Genomic DNA, 17981 nt, shown 5'->3' on the forward strand with positions numbered 1-17981 from the left:
CAGCGAATTGCCGCGCACCTCCGTGTGACGCATCCACCCATCAGCTGTTTTTGTTTTGCTGTGTGAATATTGAAGTTATAACACAATAACAACACTGCTGACCTCCTAAAGTGAAAGGAGTTCATCAGGAGGTGTTCTGTTTTCCCTTTTGTCCGTTCGGGGGTCGGTGTGGGCAGCTCGGCGCCTCTCCATGTGTGCCTTCTGAGCTCGTCCGTCCCGGACATTCCTCTCTCCCCTGAAGAAGAGTGCGAGCGTGGCGCTTGGAGTCGGGGAGCTGCGGAGGAGGGGAAGCGAGTTCCGGCGGGGATCGACCCGAGCCCAAAAGGCCTCGATCCGACCTCGGACTGTCGAGAGGAGAGAGGCGAATCTTTGGCGGCTCGGATGGAGTCCCAGGACGCACCGGACGGCCCCGAAGCGCACCGAGGCTTCATCTGTGCCTCGTTTAACCAGGACACCACGTAAGCGACCTGCGATCAGGGCCCAGCATGAACTCAATCTCCTTGATGCACCTGACTGTTGCATAATGATTTTCACCAGCGTTTATCTACCCTTCTATATGCTCTTACCTCATTATATCCCCAACAAGTGGGCAATTGTGTTCGTTCCTCTAAAATGAAAACCCAGGCTCTCTGTTGTCCATTAAAAGTTGTTGATCAGACTCGAGCTAAAAGTGAACTAGGCCAGTGTGTTAATCTTCATGGCCTGTTGCTCATTAAATTACACAGTTATACCAAATGTTATTCACGTGAAATGATGACAAACAGCTTCATCTAGTTTATTTTAAACTGTTTATTACAATGTGCCTTCCTTCTCCTCCATTCATAACAACTTATTTCCAGAGGTAGTCACAAGCTGCTGTTTTGGGAGATTCTAAATAATGATTTTACTTCCATAGGTCCCTCTTGTCTAGGGCTTACTATCATTATTGTGTAGAGAATGGATTACCACACAGCAGGAGTTGAACTCACTTACTTGTTCAGTTACAGGTGTGTCCTCATATGAACATCTCTGGCTTTTGTTTGTAAAACTAGACAGGTGGTCAAACAGTTAACCCACCCATCTTATCTGATTGTTATCATGTCCTTCTCACCCTCAGGTATTGTGAAAAAAACAGCAGTGTCAGTTTATGGCAGTCAAACCTTTAATGAAGCATTATGTGTGTGTTGTTGAAACAACACAAGACAGATTGTAAGAAATCAAGTCATAAATAGCTACTAAGCACCTCCTCAAATCAGGTAAATCCTCATCTGACCTTTTCTGCATTTGTTGTGGCAGATAAGGCATCATAGGTTTGTCATAGCATGAGCAACAATGCAGTAATGCTGCAAAGAAGTCACCTTAGCTCACACCATATAAAACATACTATAAATAAGCAGTAGGTAAACGATGATCATGCTTTAAATAAAACAAACTGTCTCTTCAGTGTGAATCAGAGGTTGACTGAGGGCTGATTTCTAAAGGCCAGTATAACAACAACAGTTACAGTAACAGTTGAAGCAGAAGCTGATAGGCCTGCATCATTTTCTCCCCCTAGAATTTTGACATTGAAAACCCATTCTGCATGTCTGAAATTAACAGCGTTTCACTTCAGTAGAAACTGTGTAACTCTTAAACTGAACATTGAATTCAAAGTAATAAATATCTTCATTAATTAAAAGACAATAAATGCCTAACTGCACATTTGTCTGTATGGATGTAAAAATTCTGCACATAATGTATATGCAGTAAACATGTAACTGTATGATAATGTGCTCTAATAAAAACAATAAATGAAGTGAAAGTGAGTTATCAGTAAATGTGGAAGTAAATATAAATCCCATGTGGAAGTGATTTTTATCTTTATCTATCTTCCAAAGTCTCTATTTCCAGGTTTGAAGCCTGTTATTAATTATTTATCATCGTTCTCAACAACTTTTGGTGATACCGATACTATATCAGTATTAATTAGTCTATCCCCAATTTAAACCTACCAGTAATTTATGTCAGTAATCACAAACAAAAAAATGGTGTGATAGTTGACATGATGTGCAGTATAAAGTGTGCCATTATTGTAGCAACAATGTAATGTACTACACAAATTACATGTGAAAGGAATACAATGTAATAATTATTAGGTTATGATTTTGAAAATACTTGTAGGTGAAAATGTAATTTCAGTGTATATTGTAATATCCCCTCCAGATATATTGCAGGGCATAATAATAATAATTTGTGTCTGCTACAGTTTTTTCCACAAAAAACTTCAATGCCTTCACAAAAAGGTCAAGTTAACTTCACTTAAAAACTTTACTTGTTTCCAAATATTAACTGCTGGTTGACACCAGATGTTTCCTAATCTATTTAAAGTCTGGTTTCAGTCTAACCTACGTGCAGAGACGCTTTCAGAGTAAAAGTTGCACCCTAGATCTTGACAGCCTCCAAACTATTTGCGATGTCATGGATTCTGGTCATAAGTACTGTATACGCCCTAAAATTCAGAATTTTGATGAGTATGAGAATATTTCCAGCTTCAGCAGATGAAAACTTCTTGAGAATGGGAATCTCTGTGCTGGCATCCCTCTGCACAATGAGAGTCAGAGAAGGGAAACTAATAATGTGTAATTGATTACAGGTATTTTTTTTTTTGATGTGCTTGTTTAATCTGGTGTTTTTGTGATGTAGGTCTCTGTCAGTCGGCACCAAGACTGGCTACCGGCTCTTCTCTGTAACTGCGGTGGACAAACTAGACTGCATCCATGAAGGAGGTAAGAAGGGAAATGCACTTTTATTCACATTTGTCATGAGCTGTGTGTCTGCATTAGAGAAAGTGAAAGGCAAATCTACAATGCAGAACGCTTATGTACATGTATATGCACTTAATTATACAAATACATCATGGCACACAAGTGCACCATGCAGTGATAATATCAAATGCAGGAATCTACACAGTATTATTTGTGCTGTGGTCCAGATCACACTGGTCAAACAGAGGGTCTTACAGCTCAGACAGGCCACAGCATGTTTGCTCTGCTGCGTTGACAGTAAATGCAGAGGAATGCTCAACTTTCTAATCCTCAGTGGCTGCAACGAAAGAGAAAGCCTGGTGTCAGTTTAAGGAAGTTGGGCTTAAATAACGCATTCTTTGTTGGTCAAAGAATACAGTTTGTAGAAAACCAGACTGGAGAGTGAAAGGTCCTTTTTCCTGTATGAAAATGTCCATACTATGTCCCCAGCCTTTACACCAACAAAGGACTTTGGAGATACAATCTAGTCATATTTTCAGCTAAAACATTTTGTTATTTGAACAATGGTTTTAATAAAGTTTATAAAATTCCATGTAGCACAGAAATACATAATATAAATCACATACTAAAACAAAACGCTAAATATACATTACATAAAATTCATCATCAACATATTGTAGTGGTTCACTGGAGTCATGTCACTGGTAATGCATCAGAAATCTGTTATTTCCAAATTACATGACACTTTTAACATCATTTTTTGATCTTATTTCACATATTTCTTGCAGATCTGTAAGGAAATGCTCATGATTAAGTCCACTGTTTTTTCGAAATGTTCTGATTTCTCATTGTTACCTGCTTTTTCTGATATATAATTTTTTCCATTATGTAATTTAGAATGTAAACCATGACTAACTACATGTGCATTTTTCATTAAAATTGTTACTAGTATTACCTTTCTTTTGGTTAAAAAAAAAAATGTAAAAAAATATAAAAAATCAGCCAAATGCCTTCACATACTATGGTGGCTAACTTTTTTTTGTTAGAAAAATACATATTTCTGTAGAATGATCCTGAAAACATAAGATCTCTGCTTTATAAATACATGCAGCATGAGTTCCTACATAGCCTTCCTCAGTAAAAGTGTCCGCCGTTTGTCTTGTCCCTGTCCCAGTGGAGTGTCCAGATGTGTATATAGTGGAGCGGTTATTCTCCAGTAGTCTGGTGGTGGTGGTCAGTCTGTCCATGCCTCGGCGTATGAACGTTTACCATTTCAAGAAGGGGACTGAGATCTGTAACTACAGCTACTCCAACAACATCCTCTCCGTCAGGCTCAACAGACAGGTAAATCAAAAAGAAGAAATGTATCACAGTAAATCAATCCATCAAATTTATAGTGCCACATCATAAGAAAAATTATCCCATAAGACTTCACATTTAGAGCTGGTCTCAACCAGACTCTTAAACCAATTTACAGACACAAACAGAATCCTCCAGAAGCAAACACTTGGTGACAGTGGCGAGGAAAAACTTCCTTTTAACAGGCAGAAACCTGGAGCAGACCCCAACTCCTGGAGGATGACCATCTGGCTTAAACTGTTGGGGTGAAAGAAAGAGGGTAAAGGAAGAGAAAGAGAGAGAGAGAGATTGGGGGAGAAGGGGGGAGACACATGGATGCACAGTAAACTGAACTAACTGTTACAAACTAGTTCTGCTGTTACTAATATAACTACCAACAACTAGTACAAATACCCATAACTGTTAACACTGCTACTACAAATACAAGTACTAACAGTGGATATACTACTACTGAAGCTGTTAGTACCAATAATAGAAACCTCTACCATCCCAGTAACTATATAATACACACTATCAAACTATATGGAGGAAGGAGAGAAGCAGAAACACAGCAGCAGGTCCAGAGATTATCCAAGGAAAACCTGTGAGGCCAGATCTGCTAAAGGTCTGCGTGTATAAAAACGTGTGCAAACTCATTGCACACGCAAAAAAATGTATAAACTGATTTACTAACAGTGTGCACTAAGGGTTGCGTCTTTCAAAGGTGCAAAATAATGTGTCTGCATCCAGTTAGTACGTTTGCCGCAATGAATATGCAATATGGGGTGTTTATATGCAATTATGCGTGTGCTGGGAGGAGAAAATGTAAATATATTAATTTAGCAGGTGCAAAATGATTTATTAAATCCGAAAGCAATTTTACTCATAGAAACTGTGTCAGTAGGCCCTTTCCCACCAAAAGGCCCAGGAACTTTATTACTAGGAACTTATTTACCAGGAACTTTTTGGGGTAAAAGAGTTCCTGGTAACTGCGTTTCCACCGCACGCGAAAGTTCAGGGTAATTTATTCAAATCAGGTTGATGATGTATGAGGGAGCAGTAACAGAAACTGTAGTCCTGTTCATGTGCATTCACAAACTAACCTCTAGCACAATGAAATGACACAGTACTGTAAGTGGATGGTTTGGATTTAACATTTTACTGGTTGTTGAATCACTTAATCCATCTGGAATACATTTTAAATGAAGTTAACCATCATACCTTAATTTGTATTTAAAAATGGTACAACATGTATTTTCAACTTCTCATTCCTTAAACTAAATCACATCTGACTTTCAGTGTGATGGATGGTTCTGTTTCATTTCTGTTGTTTTACAGATATAGTCCAGGTTCAACCTAAAGTCCGACAGATTTACTCAAATACTTGCATTTAATTCAATTGCATACTACTGATAAAAGTACTTATACTCATATTTTGATGCCTTGTAAATGAACAGACAGTATTAGATTAGATTTTTTTTTTTTAAATTAAAAATTGAAACGAAACAAAGGTGCCTTGAGATTAAAAGGGAAATAAACACGTGTGAAAGGTTCAGGCTTTTGGACCAGGGTCTGGTCCAGCTAGTCCAGGACAGCCGGTCTGGAACTCCATGGTCCTGGTCCCTTTTTCGCTTTCCTACTGGAAGAGTAATAAAAATGCATAAATGAATAACAGAACACATGATGACAGATTCCTACCAGTGTGATGTGTCATGTGACATGTGTGACCTGGGCTGTTGTAAACAGCAGTATACGATGGACCAAGACACAAACGAGCCGCAGGTTCAGAAAAAGAGGCGAGTCCGTCCGGTCCATTTCAGGTGGAAATCACAAACATACAGAATAAATCAGTGTTCAGCTCACGGCGACAACACAAATACATCCAGTTCTGTGATTTAGGTTTAATGTCAGACTGTTGACCAGTTAGTATTAGGTTAACTGGACTTCACTGTTGTCCAAACAGCTGATGTTCCACTGACTACTGTTACAACATGGAACCAACTAAACAGTGAATATTTCTGATGTACATGCCATTGGTTTGTTCGACAGTCGGATCCACTGCGACCGCTGTGGTCCTTTAGTTTCTTTTAATCCTGCATCAGTTTCTTCTTCTTTTCTCATATTTCTTTAGGCTTGTGTCTTATATTTGGCTCCGACAGCTTTTACTCGCTCGTTTCGTGTCGGCGATTCAAAGTCCGTCTGAATTTCCTCGTCATCCATCCACTTGTTGTAGCTTCTCTTTTGGCCCATTTTCCGAATGATCAAAATCCAAAGCTTGTGGAAATTAAATGAGTTAAATATTGGTGGTGAACAGAATGCGGAAATGCTGCCAGTCTAGTCCACCACTCAGCATTCTCCAGCACACAGCCCCAGCCCTTAAAGTTCCTGGTAATCTGGAAAGTACTACCTCCCTACCAGGAACTTCTTCGGGGTAAATTCGGGGCCGGGGGAGGGTCAGTTACCAGGGTAATTTTCGGTGGAAACGCACCAGGAACTTTGAAAGTTCAGGGTAATACAGAAAGTTCCTGCAAAAGTTCCTGCAGTGGAAAAGGGCCTTATATTTAAAATGTCTCATAGGTGCAAACGATTTGTATGTGTAATTGTGCACACATGACTGTGGTTATTGTCACAAGGAGACATCAAAACAATGAAACTAGATGCAGAGAACGCATTTTTCACCCTCGTGTGCCTCGTATGCCCCCCCAACACACACACACACACACTTTGCGGGACTGTTGTGCCAAATGCTGCTTTTCCACTTGATCTAATAATTGTGATTATAAATACACACTGACATTAGGCGACAGTGTGACAAAATTATGTGCACCTGACAGTCATTCAATCCAACAACCCCCACAGCCCCCCCACCTCTAAAATGAATCCGGTGCCGCTGTCCTTGTGTCTGGCTCATTTCAGTGCACTGTTGCCATTAATGCTGGCGTATCCCAGGTTGCCAGACATTTTGCACCCAGGCCGTCTCATGCTCCAAATGTCCAGGGTCCGAAAAGACCTGCTCCCGTATCCCAGAGCAGTTTTTCCAGTGTATTGTCTCCATGACGATAACCAGTAGCACACACAAAATCCTCATTTAAATAGGGTGGTCTCCAAAACTTTGCACCTGTTGTCATTTGCGCAAGCAATCTTAGTAAATCACCCACAAACCGCGGTTCAACCCCGCACACAAAATTCTAGATTGTGCATGCAAATTAGTACACACAAATTGGGATCTTAGTAGAAAAACTGCAGGGAAGAAGTCAAGTCAGTAACATGTATTGAATGGGGCGTGAATCAAGGAGAGAGGAGGTCAGAGAGGAGGGGGAGGATGGCAGCAACGGTTAAGAAAGAGTTTCAGCTCCTGACATCAAACCATCACAATTGTTGCATCTTCTTCTTTTGTGTTAGATAGATTTGAATTTGTTTGATTTTTTTTCTCAGCGGCTGGTCGTGTGCTTGGAGGAGTCGATCTACATCCACAACATCAAAGACATGAAACTACTCAAAACCTTGCTCAACACACCTACCAACCCCTCAGGTAGGTTCAGATACTAAATTCACATACAGATATATGTGCCACCCTTTGATCAGTTCGTACATTGATTGTTATGGATCATGACCTGGGTTTTGATGATGTGACAATGGTAGAGGAGGTCCTGACGTGACAGCCCACTGCTCCTAGTCTGCAGTGACTAGTGTGTTCCTGCATGTTCAACTAGTGATGGGTTAAATGCAGAAGGTCAATGTCAGTGTGTGTTGCATGTCCACCTCCGCTTCATCACCTGCTTTTATTTTTATGGTCAAAAGTGAATGTCAAATTTTTAAAAAGTGATTTGATTTTCATTTTCTATTTCACAGAACATTAAGTTAAGTCAATATGAAACAGAAACAAAAATGATGCATGTTTTTCATATTCTGACCTTGGATATAATTTTTTTATGTCCCATGCCATATCTGTTAACACAGCATGGGGTGGATTATGTTCTTCTGAAGCTGCTTTTTATCTGGAATAACAACTTCAACAACAATTTTTTTCTGTTTTTTTAAAAATGTTATTAATTTCTGAAAAAGAAACCAAAATATCAAGTACATGCACATGGCACATTACATGCAGTAAAACCTCAAAATATTTAGGCTGGAGTTTTCATTAGCAGACGTTTGTACACTGCAGTTTATTTTCACATTGTTATTTTTTCTTATCTAAGCTTCCATTTTGAAATACCTTTAGTTTTAATCTTATGAGTGTTTGTTCCCTCCTGTGGATTAAGCAGTTATAGAAAATGAATAAATAAATGAATTAAGATTTTTGTTATTGCCTCCAATGTTATCTCACAAGATAAGATAAGATAAGATAAGACTTTGTTTATCCCACTGTGGGGAAATTTCACAGCTGACAGCAGCAACATACAACAAACAAGTGCAAAGAAAAAGACAGGTAGAAAAAAAACAAAAAATGAGTGACATTTATATAGATATTCTTAAAAATATAGAATTAGAATTCAAGTTTAATATTATTTACATATTTGCATTGTAGTTGCACATGCTCATGGTGTGATATGGGGGGCATATTCCAAATAAAGGAAGATAATCGTACATGATGAAGTTTATTTCATAACTGAATTAACAGATAAATGACTGTATCCATGGTATACAGTGTTATCATGTCACTCCAGTCACTGCTAATGGTCATTTTACTACACTTACTTCACTTTAAAGGTAATTTACAGGATGCATCTTACCACCTCATAAATGAGCAGGGTCATGTTTTGATGATTCTCTCTGCTCTCTCACAGGTCTCTGTGCCCTCTCTGTCAACCACAGTAACTCCTACCTGGTGTATCCTGGCAGCGCCACCATCGGAGAGATTACAGTCTATGATGCCAACAACCTGGTGAGTCTGACACAGCTACAAAGAAAAAAGCATTAATCTGCTGTCAGTCTCTTGAAAACCTCACAGAGAAAAACAAGGCGGCGTTGATGTTATTGTCTGTTGGTCCTCCAGAGCACGGTAACTCTGATCCAAGCCCACGACAGCCCACTGGCAGCGCTAACCTTCAACGCATCTGGCACCAAACTGGCTAGTGCTTCAGAAAAGGTGATCAATCATCACATCAATCTATCAGTCCATCCATCCATCCATCCATCCATCCACTGTATCTGACTGGTTTGTTTTCTGCAGGGTACTGTTATTAGAGTCTTCAGCATCCCTGAAGGACAGAAGCTCTTTGAATTTCGCCGCGGGATGAAGAGGTCAGCACTCATCAGTGTTATTATAGTTAATAAAATAAGACTAAAACCACAAAAAAGTCATGTCAAGTCAGCTTTGTTTTCATTTTAGACTAAAATTTGACATTTGATATACCCTCTTGATGGTCAAGTATGGGAATTTTAATTAGTTATGCCAACCTTTTCAGTTCCTAACATATCTTTCAGGCTTTCCGCATAATACCTGAAGAACTAATAAAAAAGAAAAAAAACAAGTCATTTCCCCCAAATAAAAAAACTACTAGTGCACTCAAAAAACTAAATAGAATTATACTGAACTCAAAACAAATAATTTAACGGGTTGGTTAGCACTGTAGTCTTTTACCAAGAATGTCCTGGGTTGGATTCTGGCCGGTGTTAGTCTTTCTATGTGGAGTTTTACATGTTCTCGCCATGTCCCTGTGGGTTCTTTCCAGGTATGCCAGGTTCCTCCCACCATCCAAAGACACGCACCTTTACAGGTTCATTGATCATGGAATGGTAGAGTGTGTGGCTGTTTGCCTCTTTATGTCAACCTTGTCATGATGCAGCATATCCAGGGTGTACCCCGCTGGGACCTGGGTCTGGCTCCAGTGATTCCTTTGTGAGCCTTGTGAGTCAGAGGATTAAAGGGTACCTGTCGTGAACTTTCACTGCTAGCTATTTCAAAAGATCACATATAATACTAGTGGTTTCATCCAATAACTTACATTCTCGGCCGTTGTCAAGTATGCATGAGTACTAAATCGCTGCTCCATCAGTCAGACATCGTCAACGACATGTTGCCTCCTTCACGGGTTGTTCCGGTACTGGTAGTGACACAGACTTGTTGGTTTGTCCGATTATTTGGGCTGTGATGGACTGATCACTGATGCCGCGTAGCAAACACCAGTCTAAGGTGACACATTATAGGCCATTGCAGGGTCACGTCTGTAGGACAATGGTGGACAAAGCTTAAGGCAGCACAAATAAGCGTGAACACATGATTTCCACTCAGTCTCACTCACTGACTGCTACTTGTTTACTTGTACTTGATCATCACCAGAATTAAAGATGGTACGTCACTTCTGGCTGGCAACAGCTGCTCCTCATAGGTTCTGCTCTCACCTGTAATTCACGTAATAAAAAGGTCCAGTGTGGTGCATTTATGGCATTTTTTACTGCATTTGCCCCTCTCTTGCTTACAAGTACTACACAAAGCACAACTAAAGACCCTGGTGCTAAAAGTACAGAAGTCACATTTTTGGATAATTCAGGCTGAGCATATAAACAGGTTGTATTTGTTTAGCTAAGTCCACCCTATAAATATTTTGAGCAGAAAATATGCCTAAGTCTCTGTGTTCCACTATGGAAACAAGAGGTTATCATACTCTGGTACACAAGAAGTACCTAAGTCCAGTACGTCAGTGTTAAAAGTCTCTTAGTCTGAAAAGACCAATCACCACCTGACTTTGGGTCATGTGACTCACAAGCTGTCAAGGCAGAGTAAAAGGTCGTACTCAAACGCACGGCACTGAAGGGAGTAAAGGTGTTTATTGAACAGAAAGTAAATGCGACAAGGAAAACTTAAACCCTGAGGATATGAATCAGAGTCCATATTGCTGTGGCAGGAGTACATGTGGATCTGTGGTGGGCTGTGGGAGATCTGTGAGGAAGCAGCAGTGATGACAGTAGTGGCAGTAGAATGTTCCAGCACTGCTCTGGAGCAGAGCAGCCCCTTACGTGGGGCTCTGAATGAGATCTGCTCCAGGTACGGTGCTAGCTGGAGTTTTCATGCCAGGAGTATCTAAGTCCTAGCCAGGGGCAAAAAATATCTCCAAAAACAAAAATGGCGCAATCTCACAATTGAAGAGGTTTCAAAATATTGAAAAACCATTTACATACACTTCAAACATCAATGATTACAAAGCAATGCATAAAAACAGCAAAACTTTTAATTGCTGATTTTATGAATTAATAATACTAGCAGCATTGTACCCGTGGTGCCATTGTACGATAGCATGAGAGGTTAAAATCGCCCAGCATACCTCACAACATTTGAATACGGGCATAAAATTGTGCCTAGTAGATAGTCAGGTAATGTTTCTGTTCATTTGGCGAGTTTGGTGGCGATCCGGCCTTTGAAGGTCTGAGGTGAGCTGGAACCCTGTCTGCAGTGAGCTCGGACCCGGTCAGAGGTTTGCTGGGACCTGGTCTGTGGTGAGCTAGGACACTGTTAAAATCGCCCAGCATACCTCACAACATTTGAATATGGACATAAAATTGTGCGTAGTAGATAGTCAGGTAATGTTTCTATTCATTTGGCGAGTTTGGCAGTGATCAGGCCTGTGAAGGCTGATGAAAACCCGTACAAACGCCCTCCTGTGCTGCAACATTGGGACATCGATTGGACGGACGGACACAGAACGTGTATTATATAGTAGGATTTTCAGATCTGATTTTCTCAAAATAGATATTTTGTGACCTCAGTACTTTTAGCACCAGGGTCTTCAATTAACGTCAAAATCATGACCAGGATGGGTACACTTTAAGTGGTTTGGAAAATGAATGAATAAAGGATATTAAGATCAAACTCAAATCACTTCAGCTCAGCCATGCATCCATTACTCATTATTAGCAGTTATGACCAAAAATATGTTCTGTCAGATCACAGTGGTTGTGACTTTTCACCTTTGGCAATCAAAATGTTTTATTTAATCCATGAGTCCAGGTGAACATTTGACACTCAAGCCATTCCTGAGATACTGTGCGTTAATGTAACAGGAACTGGACAAGCAGACAAACAAAAAGTACAGATGAAAAATGAACAAATAAGTCTGGAGGTCATGAATGAATCATGTTGTATAAACTGCTGACAGAATGTGGACTGACTTGTATAAACCACCTCTACACTGGAGTCAAAAGGCAGCTAAAGTGACAATTACAGTGAAAGAATTCATCATGTGTGAGAATATAATTCGTCCAGCAGCTCAAATGAGAAACAACCTCCCACTCTTCAACATTTGCTGTTTATGTGAGTAACATGGTGTCAGTGATCAGTGACTAAGTATCAGTGATTAAGGAACGTGAACAGTAGAGAAGACAAACAGAAAAGGCTTTTTCTAGCATTTGTCTCATATCTGGTGTTTCTAGGATTCAGTGTTATAGGTAAACATAAGTTAATTTATTATATTCATAAATAACTGAGGATGGTCTGTATATATTAAGACCCAGTGCTACTTTGGTGGCAGTTCCCAGATGATTTTTTTCTCTCCATTTAACCTTTCTTAAGTGATTTATCACCATTTATTGTAATATTATCCTCTGTTTTTTACATGCGTAAGTGAAAATCAGGTTATTTTTTCCTATATTTAATTATTGATCATGAAGATGCTCGTAAAAGCTAAGATTAAAGTTGAGGGTTATTGTATCAGAAACAGAGAAAACTGAAGAAAAAGTGACCTTTTCAGTAAATACATAATTAACTAAACAAACCAAAGGTCTTCATCCACTGTCATTTATCAAACTCCATGGGTTTTACTGGTGAATCAGTGTTGTAGAAGATGATGGTGTTTCCACGTTCACTACGGAGCCTCTGAACGTCCAAATGGGTCATATCTGATGACCATGAAAAGATGACAAACTGTAATTTTACACCAATTATTTACATGTATTGATAGGATTAGTGGATCAACAGGTATTAAACAGTTTATATCAGTAGATGCATTTGATCATAGATGGATGTTTTGGTCTTTATGGTTTAAAATAGCAACACCATAAAAACATTTATGTGTAATGTTCACTTTTCCCTATTTTTTGTTGTGTGTCAGATACGTGAGCATCAGTTCATTGTCCTTCAGTGCGGATACTCAGTTCCTATGTGCATCCAGCAACACAGAGACAGTCCATATCTTTAAACTGGAACAGCATAGTCCCAGGTAAACACTCAGTTCATTTTTACTCCATAAGTGGATTTATCAAACATCAAAGTAACTAATGTATTTGCAGCGTTATTATGGATAGCATCAGTTTTCCTTTGACATTAAACTGAACATTTCCTGATGTCAAAATCCACCTAACCATGATCCATGATGTGTTCCAGTCAAGACGAGGAATCTCCTACATGGTCAACATATGTGGGCAAAATGTTCACAGCAGCCAGTACCTACTTACCCACTCAGGTGTCTGACATGATGCATCAGGACCGAGCCTTCGCCACAGTTCGACTCAACATGTTCGGCCTGAAGAACATCTGCGCACTGGCTATGTAAGGCAGAGCAGGAGACAGAGGGACAGGGACGGTTTTACAAAATGGGCTTCTGGGTAGGATTAGGAACACTTAATGTGTGTGTATTGTTTTCCAGGATTCAGAAGCTCCCTCGTCTGCTGGTGGCTTCATCAAATGGGTATCTCTACATTTATAATGTGGATCCACAGGATGGAGGAGAGTGTGTCCTGGTCCAAAAACACAGGTGTGCACATGTATCACACACACACACTTATATATATATATATATATATATATATATATATATATATATATATATATGTATATATATATACATATATATATATATATATATATATATATATATATATATATATATATAAAAACCTGCAGTGTTAAACATCCCTTTAGGACTGTGTTTCTCAACCTTTTTTTGAACCAAGCCCCACTAACGGCATCATGAGCCTACTGGCGCCCCCCCATCCATGAAAAATTTTGGGACTGGGATGGTGGTGGTACGTAATTCTAAAAGTAACGTGACTGCCCTGTATGTGCAGGACGTGGCAGGTGATATGTCTCTGTAGATAAAGCTCCCCTAAACTTATCATTGACTACCTGCTGCCCCCTGAAAACAAATTTGCGACCGGGGGGATGACAATATGCTGGATGATATGCCCCCCCACTCACCGCTATCACAATATCAGTCTAATCTGATATGGTTTTTCCACAAAAACATCATTCAACCTCACTTCACCTCCATCTTACGTGAAAAGTGTTGGATATCTGAATAAGTAAATACTGTTTTTGAGTTTATTTGTTAGCTACTGCATGTTTCCTGTTTCCTTAAAAGTCCACAGATTTTCACTTTCAGACATAAAAGTTCTTTAATAGATCACAACTGTCTCATTTTTGAATACTTATGCTTATTTTTTTAGATTACGGATTACGTCTTTGAGTACTTACAAAAGTGCTACATAAAACCGATATATTACAATTATTATTATTATTATTATTAATAAATAATAACAGTTACAATACAATTGCCTATGAGCCACTGGCTCAAAAGTCTTTTATGACTCCATGGTTCTACCCCTTCATTCAGATTTTTGGTTAAGAATACACACTTTGGAAGAATGAGCGGTACTGTCACTTGGCTGTGGGCGCTGGTTTGCCACGGCCTTGATCATGTCACTGAGCTCAGACATTCCTAGACATCATTCTTGGATGGGCCTGTTGTTGCCTGTTGTTCTTTTTCTGCGTGGTTTTGGGGGTATGGAGGGGTGTGTGGAACAGGGTGGGATGGAGGACCAGCCAGAGATGCTCCAGAACAGTTTTTTCTCCTGTTTATTTATTTTTTTTTTTATTTTTTTTTTAAATCTTTCATTAGACACTCACAGACCCACATGTGAGTCAATGTTCTCTACAACTTTTCTTAATTTTGTTACACTTTGTGTAAGTTGTTTATTGTATCCTCTCGACTTTGTCTTTTCATTTGCTCAAGTAACTAAAACAATGTCAAAGATTGCAATGAAAACACATCAGAACTTACTTGTTTTTGAAAAGGGAACTTTAGATGAGGAAACTGCACATTGAAGTCATATTCATCCACTAGATGATGTCCCTGTTTTTTCAGTATCCAGCATCAAAGCTTACATTGTGACAACAGCCATGTCTTCTTGTGCTTTAATTTGATATTTCAGATTTAATATGTAACATAACTTTATTGATGTGTTATCTTGACGTAGGTTGTTTGACAGTAGTGAGGACCAGGTGGAGCAGAAAGAAGAGGAGGACCCAGAGGATGTTTCACTGCCACCAACCAGCCAATCATACGCTGCCACTGTGGCTCTCCCGTCAACTCCACCCTCCTCCACCACTCTCATGGGTAAGTATAATTTAAGGTTAGGGCAACCTAATCCTGACATGATTAAATAACACATTTAGAAAGCTGTACAAAGCTACGTGTGGAAAAGTGCATCCTTTCCAAGAAATATTATAACAGATAAGATAAGATAGTTTATTTGCCATTTGTACACATTCAGGTACGTAGGAAATAGTATGCAGAGGTCTCTCAAAAAACAAAACACAAAACAGCTGACATAACAGAGATTTCCCAGCAGACACTCAAAAGGAAGATTTCAGCACTGCTCATTTTCTTCCCAGGATACTCTGAGGACGGAGGAGCCCAAAAGGGGGAGGTCATCCCAGAGCACGAGTTCGCCGAGGGCCCTGTTTGTCTGGATGACGAGAATGAGTTTCCTCCTGTCGGTAATCAGAGTTAACTGACCAAACCTTCCCAAGAACGCCCGTTTCCCCCAAAATCCCTGAACCCTGCAAAATGATCAGACTTGTTTCGGGCGGGGAGGATGGACAGAAATATTCCTGAAGTGATGAAATCATGCAGCACCCCCTCAGCCACCAACATGTACCCCTGCAGGCCTAGGGTCAAATTTACCAGAGTGTTACCTTCTGGTGTTTCTGTATTATGTGTCCCTCTCACCTTTTGTAAGGAATAAATTAAAAATATACTAAAAAAACAAAAAAACTAGTGGAAGATCCACTCATGATTAAAACATTCAGAACATCTCAAGCTCTTTGCTTAGACAGACTTAAAGGCTGTCTGAAGAGTCCCAATGATAACTACCTATTATGCCATAAATACCAGTGTTAAATACTTTTTTTTAAACTAATGACTGCACAGCAAGAAACTCTGACAATACCTGCACATTATCATCATGGTAGCTAGAAGATTAACCTGTGATTGGCCCAGCAGATTAACAAGGGGTGGGTTTCATGAAAATAAACTCAGAAAATGTGTTAAGAAGTGACCTGAGAAGTCGTTTTTGAACTTCTTAACATGACTGTCCAGTTGGGCAATAATGTAAAGGGCTAGTGTGTAAGATTGAGGGGAGTCCACGTGCAGATATAGAATACAATATTTATAATTATGGTTTCATTTGTGTATGATCACGTGAAAATGAATGAGAGAGGTTCACTGTCTGACATGTTTCAGCCATAGCTCTTACAGTGTCTTACATTCAGTGTTGAGGTGCATTACTGTCATCTACTATGTTTTAATAGCATTAGCTTCATAGCATAATTGTCTAAGTCATTTTTGGCCAAATTGTGATGTCTACGTAACTGTACTCTCCTAGCACTGAGGCTTCTTTTTATGCAGATATCACAATTGGACAAAAATAAGACTTTTGCTATGAGGCTAACAATATGGACCAGAGTTAATACTCCCATAATGAAAAAACAAAAGAACAGACAAAACAAATACCTGGAGGTCTGTAGATGAATGTGGTTGTAAGCTGAAACGTCACTGACAGAAGTTTCTGAATATCACATACTGAACAGTTAAAGTTACAGTCAGTGTGTTTTTTGTCCATTCTGGAAATTGAAACTCTGGACCAGACTCAAATACACTAGTTAACAGTATTCATCTTAATACTAGATGGCACCTTCTATAAAACATTAAAATGGAGAAGAGGAAATCCATCTGAAAAATAATATAATTATCATTTCTGTGTGATAATACACTAATGAAAACATTATTATGAATATTTTATTCAGTTTCTGCAATCCTAAATCTCCCCAAATCTGACATGCTAGACCTTTAAAGCACACATTAATCTCTGAAGAATTTACGTTTTCTATCTTCTATCATCAGTTTTGTGAGTCACAAAGGAGTAAATTACAAATCAACGGGCATTAAATGCATCACACCTCAAGACAGAGCAACAGTAGTTAAAATAAAAAAGGAGAAGATTTAGTGTTACACTATTTAAGTAATGGTACATGCAGTAAGTATTATATGACATACAGATGCAGTCGTCATACTAATTTTGTTAGTGTTTGAGGATGAAGCTAAAAACCTGCAGAGTCACAACCTGATAATCTACTGGGGAGTGTTGTCTCTGTGGGAGGAGCAGCCATGTGCTAAATGTGAACTGATGATGATGAGCTGTATGTGACAATGCTACATGTCCTTGAATTTCAGTAATATTTTGAATATGCTAACATGTAAGTCATAGTCATTTTTACTTTGATGTATTAAATTTTTAAGGGGGTTAACGCTTTAAGTGTTACACATCAACACATTGACTTACCATCCATCATTATGTTTTAAAAATTTTTACTGTGGGTATAATGTATATATAACATTTATATATAGTACTGTTGAAATGAGTAACATGGTAATGTAACTGATTTGCCAAAAGATGGTGCTGTTAGGACGCCTCTATGCTGCGTTGAGCTGTTCCATGGATATTTACACCAGATACTCATTAAAGCTGATAAGTACATTCAACCACTACTGTGTGACTTTTATTCACCTAAAGCACGAAACAAAAAACAATATGTAATGTGCAATATGCATTACATAACTGCATTATTGTATTATGCAATATTATACAGGGTGGGGAAGCAAAATTTACAATGAGCATTTAGTTGTTTTTTCTCAGCAGGCACTA

General features: G+C 39.1%; 1 protein-coding gene across 1 annotated transcript; it reads left to right on the plus strand.

Moving 5' to 3' along the window:
* On the plus strand, positions 1-17818 carry LOC115410043 (WD repeat domain phosphoinositide-interacting protein 1). The gene is made up of 12 exons (XM_030121444.1): positions 1-458; positions 2662-2744; positions 3898-4067; positions 7497-7593; positions 8849-8946; positions 9058-9150; positions 9235-9305; positions 13109-13216; positions 13381-13545; positions 13643-13750; positions 15252-15391; positions 15670-17818. The coding sequence occupies exons 1-12, from the start codon at positions 382-384 to the stop codon at positions 15786-15788; spliced, it is 1329 nt and encodes a 442-aa protein (XP_029977304.1). The 5' UTR covers positions 1-381; the 3' UTR covers positions 15789-17818.
* Positions 17819-17981: the final 163 nt, after the last annotated feature.

This window comes from Sphaeramia orbicularis, chromosome 19 (assembly GCF_902148855.1).
Source record: "Sphaeramia orbicularis chromosome 19, fSphaOr1.1, whole genome shotgun sequence".
In the NCBI taxonomy this organism is placed as follows: domain Eukaryota; kingdom Metazoa; phylum Chordata; class Actinopteri; order Kurtiformes; family Apogonidae; genus Sphaeramia; species Sphaeramia orbicularis.

Bases quoted from the DNA above. Each gene is read 5' to 3' on its own strand.
- LOC115410043 (XM_030121444.1), top strand. From the start codon at position 382: ATGGAGTCCCAGGACGCACCGGACGGCCCCGAAGCGCACCGAGGCTTC. The intron at 2,745-3,897 runs GTAAGAAGGGAA...TCCCTGTCCCAG, and splicing joins AGACTGCATCCATGAAGGAG to TGGAGTGTCCAGATGTGTAT. The intron at 4,068-7,496 runs GTAAATCAAAAA...TTTTTTTCTCAG, and splicing joins CCGTCAGGCTCAACAGACAG to CGGCTGGTCGTGTGCTTGGA.